At 37.2% G+C, this 14,141-nt stretch overlaps 1 protein-coding gene across 2 annotated transcripts in view; it reads right to left on the bottom strand.

Moving 5' to 3' along the window:
* Window positions 1-14,141, bottom strand: part of CSMD3 (CUB and Sushi multiple domains 3) — a 1,272,067-nt gene that overhangs the window by 470,241 nt on the left and 787,685 nt on the right. For both annotated transcript variants that reach the window (XM_008001392.3, XM_008001388.3), the window contains one exon: window positions 13,368-13,562. In XM_008001392.3, the coding sequence (XP_007999583.2) occupies window positions 13,368-13,562 (195 nt within the window). The remainder of the gene's footprint in view (window positions 1-13,367; window positions 13,563-14,141) is intronic.

Genomic DNA, 14,141 nt, shown 5'->3' on the forward strand with positions numbered 1-14,141 from the left:
GCTTAAAAACCCTCTCTCTCTTTCAAAGGAGTTGAGTTCAATCTTTCTTCTCCTTTGCAATATAGTCTCAAATAGTCTTGCTTGCCTGTTTAACTCTGACGGAGGAATTTTTCTTTGACACACACATGATCCTCAACTTATGATGGAGTTTTGACTTATGATCATGACTTGATGAGAAACATGGACTAGGTAGTGGCAGAGCTGAGACTCAAATTCAAATTGTTAAATTCTTAGTTAAGAATTACTTCCACAATAGATTTATTAATTTTCCAAAAGGAAATTTTATTTAAGCATTTTATACTCTCTTTACCATTGGTTTAGTGAAGACAGAAACAGATGAAAAGTCAGGGGAGTAGAATATTCAGTCCAAAAGTTTTTAGTATAATGTTGAGGCTCTAAACACTCCATTTTAAGTGCCTCTCCACTACTATTTATTATTCATTTTTAATTTATTAAACATTTAGTTTCTGCTACTATGCCTAAGATACTGTGCTAGCTGCTGAAATTGAAAAAAAAAAAAAATCTATATGACATTATATCTGCCTTCAAGAGATACACATTTTCTACAAGGAAGACTGATAGAGTAAACATGAAACATGATAAGTACATGCTTGAGCTGGGTAAGTAGCTTTGAAATATAGGGCAGGGACAGGTACTATGCCAGGGGCATTAGGAAAGAGTCTCGGAAGGAGATGTTGTCAATGAAGAGTTTAGATTAAAAAATGAATACACGCAAAATAGGCTTAACAGAAGGGGGAGAGATAGGCAGAAGTAGGAAGTAAAAAATACTAATCTGTGTGAGGGAAAAGTCAAGTGGTTCTTTGTTGCTACAACTTATTGTTAGTGGACGCCTAAGAAGGAGCAGTTCGTGGGGGCCTCTAGTTATATGCAGTAATTATTGCTTTTAAAGACTCTCAAACTTTAGTGGGCATCTACTGAGCTTGTTAAAATGCAGATTCCTTTGGGAGGCCGAGGCGGGTGGATCACGAGGTCATCCAGGCTAACATGGTGAAACCCCATCTCTACTAAAAAATACAAAACATTAGCCGGACGCGGTGGTGGGTGACTGTAGTCCCAGCTACTTGGGAGGCTGAGGCAGGAGAATGGCGTGAACCCGCAAGGCAAGCTTGCAGTGAGCCGAGATCATGCCACTGCACTCCAGCCTGGGCAATAGAGCAAGACTCCATCTCAAAAAAAAAAAAAAAAAAAAAAAAATGCAGATTCCTGTGCTGTACTTCTAATAGTTGTAAGATGGGACCCAAAAATCTGCATGGTTGATAAAAACCCCCACCTCCTCACCTGATCCCTCAGGTCCTTTTATTGGTTGGGTACGTGGACCACACAGGAAATTTAAGGGATGTGGGTGTTCTGTGGCTGCAAGACTCCCTTGGTTAATCTCTCAGTTTTCCAGGATGAGGAAGTTATTTGGATATTTTAGTGAAATATAGGTTGTTGCCTTTAATTCTCCTTTTTGTAGCAATGAAAACAACGAGATATATAAAGTCGACATAGTTCATTTATCTAGCTTTATTTTTCTAAGGCCTGAAGAATGTCTGTTATAAATTAATGGGAATTTGAGGGCTGGCTCAATTTCGTGTTACTTTAAGAGGAAAGGATACATTGAAAGAACCCACTGTGTTTTAAGACCTCGATAAAAGAATCAGAGGTGCTTCAGACTGCATTCTGATAAAATTATCTTGAATAAAAATGCTAAGGAGTGCTGATACTCCACAGCAAGAGATGCTCTTTCATCTGAGAAGTGGTACTTAGGTGCTCAGAAGGAAGTTGGGGACCATGAGCTGAGCTAGGTTTTGATCACAGGGATTTTGCCATAGGTGAATTAAAGAGGTGAACATTGTAGCATTTCATCTGATAACAGCCCTTCTGTGGAGCTATGTCTGATAAAATCTAGATGCCAACTCAACGACAATCAGACGACGACAGTTCCATTTTGTTCCCTTAAAAAAAAATTGCTATATGGTTATAGGTAAAGTAATCACCAGCTCTCTCAAACCTCAGCACACCGCAAGATGGTTCAAAAAAAATTACAGGGAACAAGTCAGGTATGTATCTAGGATAAGAAGAGAAAGGCAGAAAGATGGTAATTAAAGAGCCAAAAGAGCCCATTTCCATAACTACTATCCCTCCCTATACCCAGCTCCACAAAGTTTAGAAGCAAAATCCTGCTGATGGCTATTAGATTAGATTAGTCTATACTAGTCCTCCAGGAGACATAGAATTTAGTAACATCTAAATACTTAACTAAAGGAGATATATATATATATATAAATGTATGAATACATATCTGTTTATAAGAACCACAAATCAATTCTGATCTATGTATCAAATTGTTACTCTAATTACTTTCTCAAAAGAACTCTCTCTAAAAAGAATGTAATGTCTGTGAATGAGAATGGCTTCCTTTCCTCTGAGACTAATTGAGATTCAAGAGAGAACCTCCTATCCTCAAAGGGAAAGTTCATCAGGCATGCAAGTCCAGCCTTGTCTTCAAACAGTTCTCCTGGGACTTCAGTCCCATCCTATTCACTCAAAGAATTCTCTTAGATATCCCATTAGGGAGTAGGAAGGAGCATAAGCCACAGCTATGCAGGGAGTTCTGTGCTGAGGGCAAGGGAGTTCTTGCTTGAGTAAGCATTTTATAGAACATTCTAAAGTTGGTGAAGCAAAAACAGAAGACTTTTTTTTTTTTCTAATTACTGCCTTAAAGCACACACTGCCAAATCTCTTTCTGTCCTCAAAGAGCATGTTAAGCAGAGACTCTAGTTTTCTTATCACTTCTAGTATTTACAAACTTGGTCCAGTTCAATTTAAAACTCTTATCTCTTTCTCTCCATTCACTCACCCAAGGGGCCTCTGAGTAGTGGCCAGAGAGACTTGGAGGATAGGGAGGAGCATGCTAAAGGAATGCCAGCACTTTCAGATTCATTCCTCTACTTACTTCAGTACTTGGAGAAGGTATTATCATTCATTTTATATCTTGTTCTCTTCCTTTTACCTTTAGATCCTGTTTCCTGTGGTGAGTTAAGGCTGGGATGAGGTAGATTATGCTATCACAGTCCTTTCCTGGAAGTTACTGCTTTCCTTGAAAACCTTTGTCTGGTCACTGGTGCCTCCCTTTTGTCAGGTATGGAAAATGTTGATTCTCCCATGAGAACAAATGAGTTGTTTGCAAAGGCCAAGAGTGAGGAGAATTGCTTGTCACTGCACAATTCCCTGATAAAAGAGAAGCTCAACCTTTTGTAGTTGCTTGTCTGCTCCCATTCCTGGCAGTATACCCTATAACTGTGTTGGATTGTCTTTTCCTGTGGCCAAGTCTGAGTAATTTCTTTGTTATTCATTTGATGCATAGAAAACTTACATCATTGACTAACCAAACTGTTTGAACTAAACAGCTGTCCCTCTCTCCAACCTGCCAGCTTTTCACCAACTTCTTTTCTCTTGTTCAACAGGCATAGAATGTAGATCAGCAAGTCCATTGTATAAGCAAATACCACCTGGGAATTCTCTTTCACACAAACATCTCCATTCTCTATAAGGGATTCTCTTGCAGCCCTTTCCCTCAATTTGACTTGAAGATAAGAAGACTACCACTTTCCTTCCTCTAAGAAGAATGAAAAAACAAAAGACTTATGATTCGAACAGTTATAGATAGATGGATGATAGAGATAGATAGATATATAGATTAGATAGATAAAGATATATAGATCTCCCTAGCTTTTGCTGCTTAATACATTGGAAGTAGGATGGCAGAGGTTATGACTGAGATAAAAGAATCAGCTAGAACCCACTTAAGCTCTGGAGGGGTGTCTTGTCCTCAAATTTTCATGAAGAGGAATATAGATAAATTTTTCTTCTTAACCAGAGACCTAAGTTGCCAAAGCAAAAGCAGCAGGAAAATTTAGTTCTCCACTTTGTTAGTCACACATTTATTCCTATTGTTTTCCTTGTCAGGAGTGCTGCAAATATAACAATGTTCAAAATTGTTTCTAGTGCCCACAAGAAAGGCAACTTTGCCTGTCTTAACCCAGCGTCTTAGTTAAATCATCAGCTTTGAGGCAATAGCATTCATCAGACTCTTCTAATGTATTTCACTAAATGTAATCTCCTTTATCTATAAAGCAGCCCCATGAATGTATTACATCTAATCATATTCAAAAACATGATCATGTAATCCAGAAGGCCAATATTCATTTCCATTTTTGTCAGGGAGATTGCTTTAGATCAAAGGGGGCACTGCTGACTACAGTGTAGGGGGCATGTGAATCAGAGTCAGGTAAAAAGGATGAGAGAAGCAGAAAGCATACATGCATCAGAGCCTTCTGAGACTCAGAGGAGAAATAATTATGAAGAAACTAATGGTTGGGCACAGGTGGACTGAACAACAAGCCATTTCTAATTTGAACTACAAATTTCAGTATCTGCATGAGATCTGGAAGGAAAAGACGAGGAAGGAAAAAACTACAGGGATCAAGTATCTTTAGAGAAGAATGGTATATCACTTTGGCAGCTGTGTTGAGAATAGAACTGAATGAAAGAAGAGACAGAAGCAGTGAGAGCAGTTAGGAGGCTATGGATTAATTAAAGACAGAGACAAAGGTTGCTAGGATCAAGATGTCAGCAGTGGAGGTAGTAGGTAATACTTGCGTTCTGAATGATTTCAAAGGAAGAGCTAGCCAGTTTTTCTGATGCATTATCTATGGTTATGACAGAAAGAAAAGAGTCAGGAAAGATTAGACAAAGACTGAAGAATTTTGACCTGAATGACTGAAATAATGGAGTTGCTATTAATAACGCATAAAGTGAGTGACAGTAGCAGGTTTAGAGTGATGTGGGGAGACAGATCAGTTTCGGACAGGGTAAGTTTGAGATGCCTATCAAACACCTAAGTGCAGATGTGGAGTAGGAAGCTGAAGATATAAGTCTACATTTCAGGGCAGAGAACCAGGCTAGAGATGTAAATTTGAGAGACAGCACCATAGAGATGTTGTTTACAGTTAGATACTGATTGAAAAATCACCAGTGAAATGAATGAAATAGAGAGCAGAAAATATCCAAAATGTAGCTCTGGGACATGCACTTAAACAGAGCACAGAGAGGAGGAGAAACCAGGAAGCGAGACTAAAATGAGCCTGAGCAGTATATTTAACAAAATAAAAGTTAATAACATAATTTTTAGACTTGTCTAACTTATTTTTCCATAAACAGTTAAATAATTATATAACTTTAAATTATTGAGGAAAATTTGATTTTAAAACAAAAATGGTATGAATTTCAGATTCTATAACTAATGAATACATTAATGCGTCTTTCATTTTTGTTCTGCAATAAAATCCTTTTCAACTTTCACTCTACATGAGTATAGTTCAGTAGCATTTTGTTTTAAAGGATTCACCAATGAATAATAAATCTTTATATTCAGGAACCGTTTCCTTCTGTGGCTGCAACACAGGAGAATTAATTTATGTCCAACTGTCTTGTTTTTTAAAACAGAAAACTCAAGATGACTTAGTTATCACTGCTTGACACTTAGAAAGAGAACTTTCTTGTTTTTTAAGAAATGGCCTGGCATCTCTTTCAAGTTCTTTTGGGATTCATTGGCTGGCTTGTTACTGGCAAATTCAGAAGCGGGCATTATAAAGTAGAAATGCAACTCAGAGAGTAGCTGAGAATATGTGTCAAAAACTTGCTGTCTCTCTTCTTATTTTCAAAACCAGTATATAATTTCGTATAACAAGGTGGAGAATTTATTCGTCAAGCTTCCAGAAGATAGAATCTCAACTGAAAGCCATTAGAATGGAATTGATGAATCTTTCTTGGGTGCAGAGTATAGTGGAGTAGATTTTCTGGTAACTTGAGAATAATGTGTGTGACAGAGGGACTGAATTCATGTAAGCAAGACATGGGCCCTGGAAAGGAAAATAGGAAGGGAGAGAAGAAAAACTTACAGATGGGAGGACTGTGTGTGTAAGCATGGGGGAAGACAGAAAGGGAAATAAATGATAATGATGATGGTTGTGATGATTTTTACAAGCTACCTTGAATGGTGGGTGAGAAAGGGGAAAAGATGGCTTAGAAATATATTTGAGAAGCCGTCTATTTACTTCATTGTATAAAACACTTGCATCCTAACTCAAAAAAAAAAAAAAATCAAAGTAAAAATCTCTGTTATTTATCAATGCTTCTTAAATAACTTTGATATAGTTCTTTAGTCTGCCTGAAATCAAATCATACTAGATAACTGAGCCACATTAGGAGCTAAATTATTAGCAAAATTGTACTGTCTCATGGTAAAAATAGGATAAGACATGAGGGGAATATCAATGCAAAGCCAAAAGGATATTGCAGAGAGCTCTTTGAATTTGAAATGATCATTTGGGGGAGAATGCACAATTCAAGATAGGATGTTCCAGTTAGACTCTAGGTGCTAGAGGATCGGACTTAAACAGTGTTACACAGCTTCACAACAAAAAAGAGTAACTCAAGAAACTTCCTCATGAAATAACTACTTTGCAAAATGATTCTTAAGTGGCCCCAAAGAATACTCAATTTATGGAGACATTGGTGTGCTTTCTTAGAAGGAATAAAGTTTGCTGTCCAATATATGGTTTCTAAACTGCTTCACTGGCCTAGCACAATGGATTGATTGCTGTTCTTTTCTGATGTCCATGAAGGTATTGTGTAAGCTAATGGAAACATTGCTCTCAGCTGTCAATAATACTATTTTTGTATTATTTGTATTGTTTTTAAGCAGAGAAATATTTATCTATAACTATGTCTGTAAAAAAAATGGGAAAACACATGTGTCCCTTGGGAGGGTAGCTTGCTTCCTTTAGCCCATCTAATTCATTTCTGTTACTTCCTTGCTCCTGTAAGCAATTGAGATTATGATTCCTAATCTGTGGCATTGGGCATTAGGTGCTATCTGTAGACTCAGACTCACCAAAACTACCATCTAGTCTAGTGGCAGTTGGCTTCATCATCCTAGAGGAGATAAATATCTAGATGAAGTTGAGTTGAGTAAAAGTTTTGGAAAGACATTTTCTGGCTGTGTGTTGAACTCACAGAACAAATTAAAAGCAAGATATCCACTAGGAAAAAGTACTAAAAAATTGGAAAATCAAAAGTACCTGCAACAAGATCATGGCAGAATTACCTATAGCTAATTTACCAAATAATCACACTCTTCTTTACAAACTGATTTCAAGAATCTGGTAAAGCAAATCAGAACTGAGAAAAAATAAATTAATTATGGCTATATTTAAGAAAGAAAGCCAAGTAATGATGCTTAGATAATTTGAGGTAGAAACAACAAAGCAGATACCTTTTGACAGACAGTGAGGCAGGCAGACAGTCTCAAGCCCTTGGAGTTGGCCCTTAGATGGTCAGATTTAGGTGGGTAGAGATGAGTGAGTTTCCCAAATCCCAACAGGAAAATCCCTCTGCTGAGTCAAATATTACCCTTAAAATTTGCCTTCTGTATAGCAGTACAGGTCACAAGGAAAATTCCAGTGACAAGGAATTCTGTGGGATTTTACTGGATGATTACAGGATTTGGGAATTTTGTGGGTCAAGGATGGTTCCAGTTTGCATTGCCTAGTACAGTATAGGGAATTCAGTTGTGTGATGTTCCCTTGAAAGAAAGAATTAAGTGAAAGTACTATCTTAGCTAGGCACAGTGGCTTACACCTGCAATCCTAGCACTTTGGGAGGCTGAGACAGGTAGATCATCTGAGGTTAGGAGTTCAAGACCAATCCTGGTCAACATGATGAAACCCCATCTCTACTAAAAACATAAAAATTAGCTGGGCATGGTGGCACACACCTGTAATCCCAGCTACTCAGGAAGCTGAGGCAGTAGAATTGCTTGAACCTGGGAGGTAGAGGTAGCAGTGAGTCAAAATTGTGCCACTGCACGCGAGTCTGGGTGACAGAGTCTGAGACTCCATCTCAAAAAAAGAAAATAAAATGGACTGTCTTACTCATATTTCAGGAGACACACATACACATGCTTAAGTGGAGAAATAAAATTGAAATTTGGCCGAGTGTGGTGGCTCACACCTGTAATCCCAGCACTTCGGGAGGTCAAAGTGGGCGGATCAACTAAGGTCGGGAGTTCGAGACCAGCCTGACCAACATTGTGAAATCCCGTCTCTACTAAAAATACAAAAAAATTAGCTAGGCATGGTGGCGCATGCCTGTTATCCCAGCTACTTGGGAGGCTGAGGCAGGAAATTGCTAGAACCTGGGAAGCGGAGGTTCCGCCGCTGAGCCGAGATTGTACCATTGCACTCCAGCCTGGGCAACAAGAGCGAAACTCCATCTCAAAAAAAAAAAAAAAGAAAAAAGAAAAAAAAAAGAAATGCAATTATGTTGTGTCCCATTTCCAAACTTCCTTGCACTTAGGCTGGTAGAAAGAACTTTGAAGGTTATGATACAGATGAACTTTATGATGTCCTCAGAGGCCCCTGAAATTCTGATAATACTATAAGAAATAAAAAGGTAGATTTAGGGTATGAAAAGAAGCTATTCCAAGAAGGAAACAAGAAAACTGTACTTGAAGAGGGTTGAACTTAGTGAGGAGGCTCACAAGATATCCAAAAAGGGCCTGGACTATGCAGAATAGTAAAATAAATGATCGTGAGGGAAGCTGTGTTGTGAAGGGAGGACAGTAGTTTAAGCAGCTGCTATGAGTGGGATACTGGTGAAGAGAGAGGAAGAGGATTTTTAGAAAGCTTTCTGTGTGATACATTATGAAAATCCCTGGGTCAACTCATTAAGGGAGGTCTACAACAATCATCTACACAGTTCTTCAGGGCTTTAGGATGTTTCTTTGAAGAAGATGCCATGAAGAGACTGGGCTTAGGTAGAGCCAGATATATTCAGGCTACTGTCTCAGTGTCGGCGAAGGAGTCATTGCCTGCCATTAAACCAAGTTAAGATGACAGTTTGTGGAATTCAGTGTGAAATAACTGCAATGCTGATTACAGTAATGTATTTTGTTTTCCATTAGCAGAACTGAAAGCTCATAAGGCCTTAAAAGACAACTAATCTTTCTTCTTTATGGCGAAAATTCGTTCTAGAGAAATGAGTTGAAATTTTCAGAAAGTCCCAATCTATCCTTATAGTTAATGCATCAGTGTTGAACTTCAGGTCAGTGAATAAAATGTATAACCAAATTATGTTAAATAATTATATTTAAGTTATCTGAAATGTGGGATCATAAATCTGCAACATATTATGATATTTCTCCCTTTCGGTCTGACAATCCTTATTCAAGGACTATGGCAGATGAAAGTTTCTTTAACTATTCTCAAAGATTTCTCAAAGTTTTAGGGACTGATTGATTCATCAGTTTGAGGACTGATTGACATTGGTGGATCACAAATTTGCCAATATGCCTAAACTTTTAGACACTTATGATAGAAAGGAGTTGGGGATGGTGGTAATCTTTAAGTGGATTGAAGCTCTGAGTTTTCGAACAAAAACATTTTATACTGACTTCCATTGTTCTGTAAGTTCTGATTCAAACAAAATGTTTTACCTTCTAATTTTAATACACAACAATCCATATACATACATAACTTTTAGCAATGAATTTGATTTTGAAGAGAATAAAATAGAAGAAGAAATTTAGTTGTATTAACCAGAAAATGCAAACATGTACATTTAAAAAGTTATTCTATTTGAAATGTTTAATATTATGATGATTTAAAAGTTTCAGCTAAAATGTTAAACATGTTAACATTTGCTAACATTTGTAAATGTTGGAGGCTATGATAGTACCCCAAAGATGAACTATAATAAACAATAGGCAAATTTTTAGATTTGAAAATACGGACTGTCTAGAGAAAAAAGGAGACAGGAGAGGTAGGCTCCCAACCATAGTTCTCTAAGTAAGTGGGAGTGGCTCTGGAAGTCTCAGGAATGGTGGGGGACTGGGGAAGGTTTTTTTTTTTTTTTTTTTTTTTTTTTTTTATTTAGGAAAAATAAAAACAAGATTTCCTCAGCTAGTCTCAGACTTTCATTATTAGTACCTAAGTAGAATTTAGGCAAAACCAAAGGAAATCAATACAAATCTTAATTAGAAGCTAAGAAATCAAACCCACCTGAGTTAGTTATAGAGATGACAACAGTCTGCTTTTTTGGGTGGAAACTGGCTCAGAGGGTGGTTTGGGATAGAGTAGTAACCTGGCAAGGGCCACCCAGAAGAAGATTGCTTCTGGCCCACTCCAGTTCTGCCTTCCTTGGCTCCAACCTCATCCTTAGTGATGTTTCCACCTTGCTACTGGGTCCACAAACAGGCAGGTGAGCCAATTGTGTGTAATTTCACTCACACATAGAGAAAAACAATTCGTGTCCGTCAGAAACTTCATAAAGGTTCTCTTTGGGATGTGCGGAGGGCTTATTGGCCTTTGTCAAGTTATAGTTCTGAATATTTTATCTTACTTATTTTTAAAAGTTAAATGCCATTTGTTTTTTACAGCTAGTAAAAATCTCCCTGAAATTGCTCTATCTAATTAATCAATCAATTAAATTATTGATTGATACTACGAATTACTTTTACCTCCACCATGAAGCTAGGCACCAAGCAACTCCGAAACCAATACCCAAATTAGGCAAACAAGGATCCAACAAAATTCAAAAATTACCTAGAAGTGGTCTCTGTATGTGTCCACTGAGATTTAAAACAAATTTCAGTGCAGGGGAGGGTGAGGCTCAGACAATGTCATTTCCCAGCTGCAATGGCGCCCGATCAGCCCCAGGGTAACTTTGGGGCTACTTAGCATTATTTACAAAGGGTCTAATGCTCTGGACTTCTCTAGTCATTCATCAGATCCAACCCACTCTGTCCTCCAGTGCAGTCACACTGAACTGGCTCTATTCCTTTTGCCTGAAACACACTTTTCTCCCATTTCCTACTATTCCTTAAAATACTAATGTGTGGCTGCAGGGCACGGGGGCTCATGCTTGTGATCCCAGCACTTTGGGAGGCCGAGGAAGGCGGATCACTTGAAGTCAGTAGTTCAAGACCAGCCTGGCCAACATGGAGAAACCCAGTTTCTACTAAGTATACAAAAAAATTAGACGGGCATGGTGGTGCGAACCTATAGGCCCAGCTTCTCAGGAGTCTGAGGCACAAGAATCTCTTGAACCCAGGCGGCAGAGGTTGCAGTGAGCAGAGATGGTGCCACTGCTCTCCAGCTTGGGCGACAAGAGCAAAACTCCGTCTCAAAACAAACAAACAAAAATGCTAATGTAGATTTTTCTTACTGGTTCCCCAAGGCTGGATCAAAAACTATGTTAAAAGAATGGATGAGCTCCGGCAAAATGAATGATGGAAAAACGAAGTATTACTATCCATACAATCCATTTTCCCTTTTTACCTTAGTCCGTTATTATGCAAATCCACTATGTTTTTAAAATAACATCATAGTCATAATTATTGACAGAGTAGCCCCTGCTGAATCCATACTATTTGAAGTTTGAAAAGGAACACTAAAGTCATCTAGTTCTGCCCCCCTGATATTACAAATGAGAAAGCAATTAGAAGTAAAAAGGAGAAAAGCATTAATTGAAGAGGCCACTAGGAAAACATAATTACATGGTCTGGGATTACATTATGAGACATTATGAAAATGTTCAGTCCAATGAAAGTCAGCAATATATAGGTAATGCTTCAATTAAATCTGCTATACTTTGGAAAACTACGTATTAAATATTCTTAATTTACCAGCTAGTCAGTTTGCAGACAGGTAAGAAGAAAAACTTGGAAAATAAGAAAAAGAAACTACTTTTAAAATGATCAATTACTATATGGCAATCTACTAAAGAGTTATACAGTTATATTTCATCTATTTCTTAGTAAAAATTCATTTAAAATCTTTTTTTTGCTTTTTCTTTTTTTCTTTTCTTTCTTTTTTTTTTTAGTGGGAGTCTCGCTCTATCGCCAGACTGGAGTGCAGTGGCACAATCTCGGCTCACTGCAAGCTCCGCCTCCTAGTTTCAAGTGATTCCCCCTGCCTCAGCCTCCTGAGTAGCTGTGACTACAGGCGCGTGCCACCAAGCCCAGCTAATTTTTTTTTTTTTTTTTTTTTTTTTTTTTGTATTTTAGTAGAGACGGGGTTTTGCCATGTTGGCCAGGATGGTCTCGATCTCCTGACCTCTTGATCCACCCGTCTCAGCCTCTTAAAGTGCTGGGATTACAGGCGTGAGCCACCGTGCCCAGCCCATTTGTATCTTTTTAATAAAATAGACATGTATTATTAGATACTATAGTGGAAGGAGAAATTAAAACTTAGAATGTTAACTCTCCTATGGCAAATCTAAATAAAGGTGCCTCATTTCAGTAGATTCTAAATTTATATACTGTATAATTGATGTGTTTTATTTTTAATTATGATCATCCTTCCTTCTTACCAACATAATTAGAGATTTTATATGAGTGTATATATACAAAAACAGGCCAGGCGCAGTGGCTCATTCCTGTAATCCCAGCACTTTGGGAGGCCGAGGCAGGCAGATCACTTGATACCAAGAGTTTGAGATGAGCCTGGCCAACATGGTAAAACCGTGTCTCTACTAAAAATACAAAAAATTAGCCAGTCATGGTGGCATGCACCTGTAATCCCATCTACTCTGGAGGCTGAGGCAGGAGAATTGCTTGAACCTAGGAGGCAGAGGTTGCAGTGAGCTGAGATTGCGCCTTTGCACTCCAGTCTGGGCAGCAGAGTGAGAATCGGTTTAAAAATAATAATAATAATAATAATTTCAAAGATCATACATATATCACACACACACACACACACACACACACACGCCCTGAACCTTGTTGAATACATTTAATTGGAAAAATAAAAACTGAGAAGAATTAGTAAAAGATGCTTTCAGAAATCATATATTTTAAATAAATGACTGTTTTAGCATAAATGTATTTATAATTTTTATGATAATCGATCATTATTAACACATTTTTGAAAATTAGTGTGTACCATGAATAGCTAAAATACCAAGAAAAAGTGAATGGAAACTATAAAGTGTATTAAACTATAACTATGAAGTATACTAAAGAGGGTTTACACATGTAACCAATATTTACCATTTATTAATGTGTATCTTTTAATAAGAGCTTTTTTTTAAAAGAAAGCTTCTAAAAGATTTCTAAAAATTTATTTCAACATGAAAAATTAAAAGCGTAATTTCCTGAACAACATATGTTTAATATAGAATATCAACAAATGTTTTAAGATAATGATTATGATAGTCCTGGTAGGATAATGTGTTTCCTGTTGCGGTTTCTTGTGCATAATGATGATGAGGTTCTACTTCTCACTCCACACTACACTTACCTCCACATTTTGGAATTGGTCCACTCCACATTACTTTTCCATCCATAAGAATACATGTAATTGTTTCTGTTCCCTGGGTTTTAATAAATCCTTCTTCACAAATTACTGAAATTGAACTTCCTAATTGAAAGTTGTCCCCAAACCGCCGTGCATTGATTGGTATTCCAGGATCAGGGCATTCATTATGTCCAAATGCTTTAGAATAATATGCAAAGAAAAATGCACACATACAATATTAGCCAGAGAGAGATCTTTCTATATTTTAGGTTTAAAAAAAAAAAGAGAGAGAGAGAGAGAGAGATGTTTTAAAAGGTTGTATTTATTTCTACACGAGTTTTTATTTATTTGCTTTAAATTTGGAGGTTCTCCTCTGACCATACTTGTTTGCTTGTGATGTACAATAAATGTGATTTTTAAAAATATGAATTTTACTCTAAAATTATAAAATTTCAAAATAGAATTATTTCTGCTTATTTCTGGAGACCATGAGACTAGCTAAGAATATGCAAATATTTCCAGTATAAGCTGGTCAGAATTTCAATTAATTAAAATGCAAAGCAATTGACTATATCCCTTCAGAAACTTTTCTTTATTTTTGTCTATTTCCAACTGGAAATAGAGAGAGAGAGAGTTTCACAGTGAGAATTAAAGTGAAATGTCTCAATCTAGTATGAAAGTTTTACAATTTTTAAAAATAATTTTCTATATTTATTTTCTGCCATCTGTGAAAAGGGAAGAGAGTTAATTCTTTTGCAATTATCATGTTCTAGGCAC

Source organism: Chlorocebus sabaeus, chromosome 8 (genome assembly GCF_047675955.1).
Source record: "Chlorocebus sabaeus isolate Y175 chromosome 8, mChlSab1.0.hap1, whole genome shotgun sequence".
Lineage (NCBI taxonomy): Eukaryota > Metazoa > Chordata > Mammalia > Primates > Cercopithecidae > Chlorocebus > Chlorocebus sabaeus.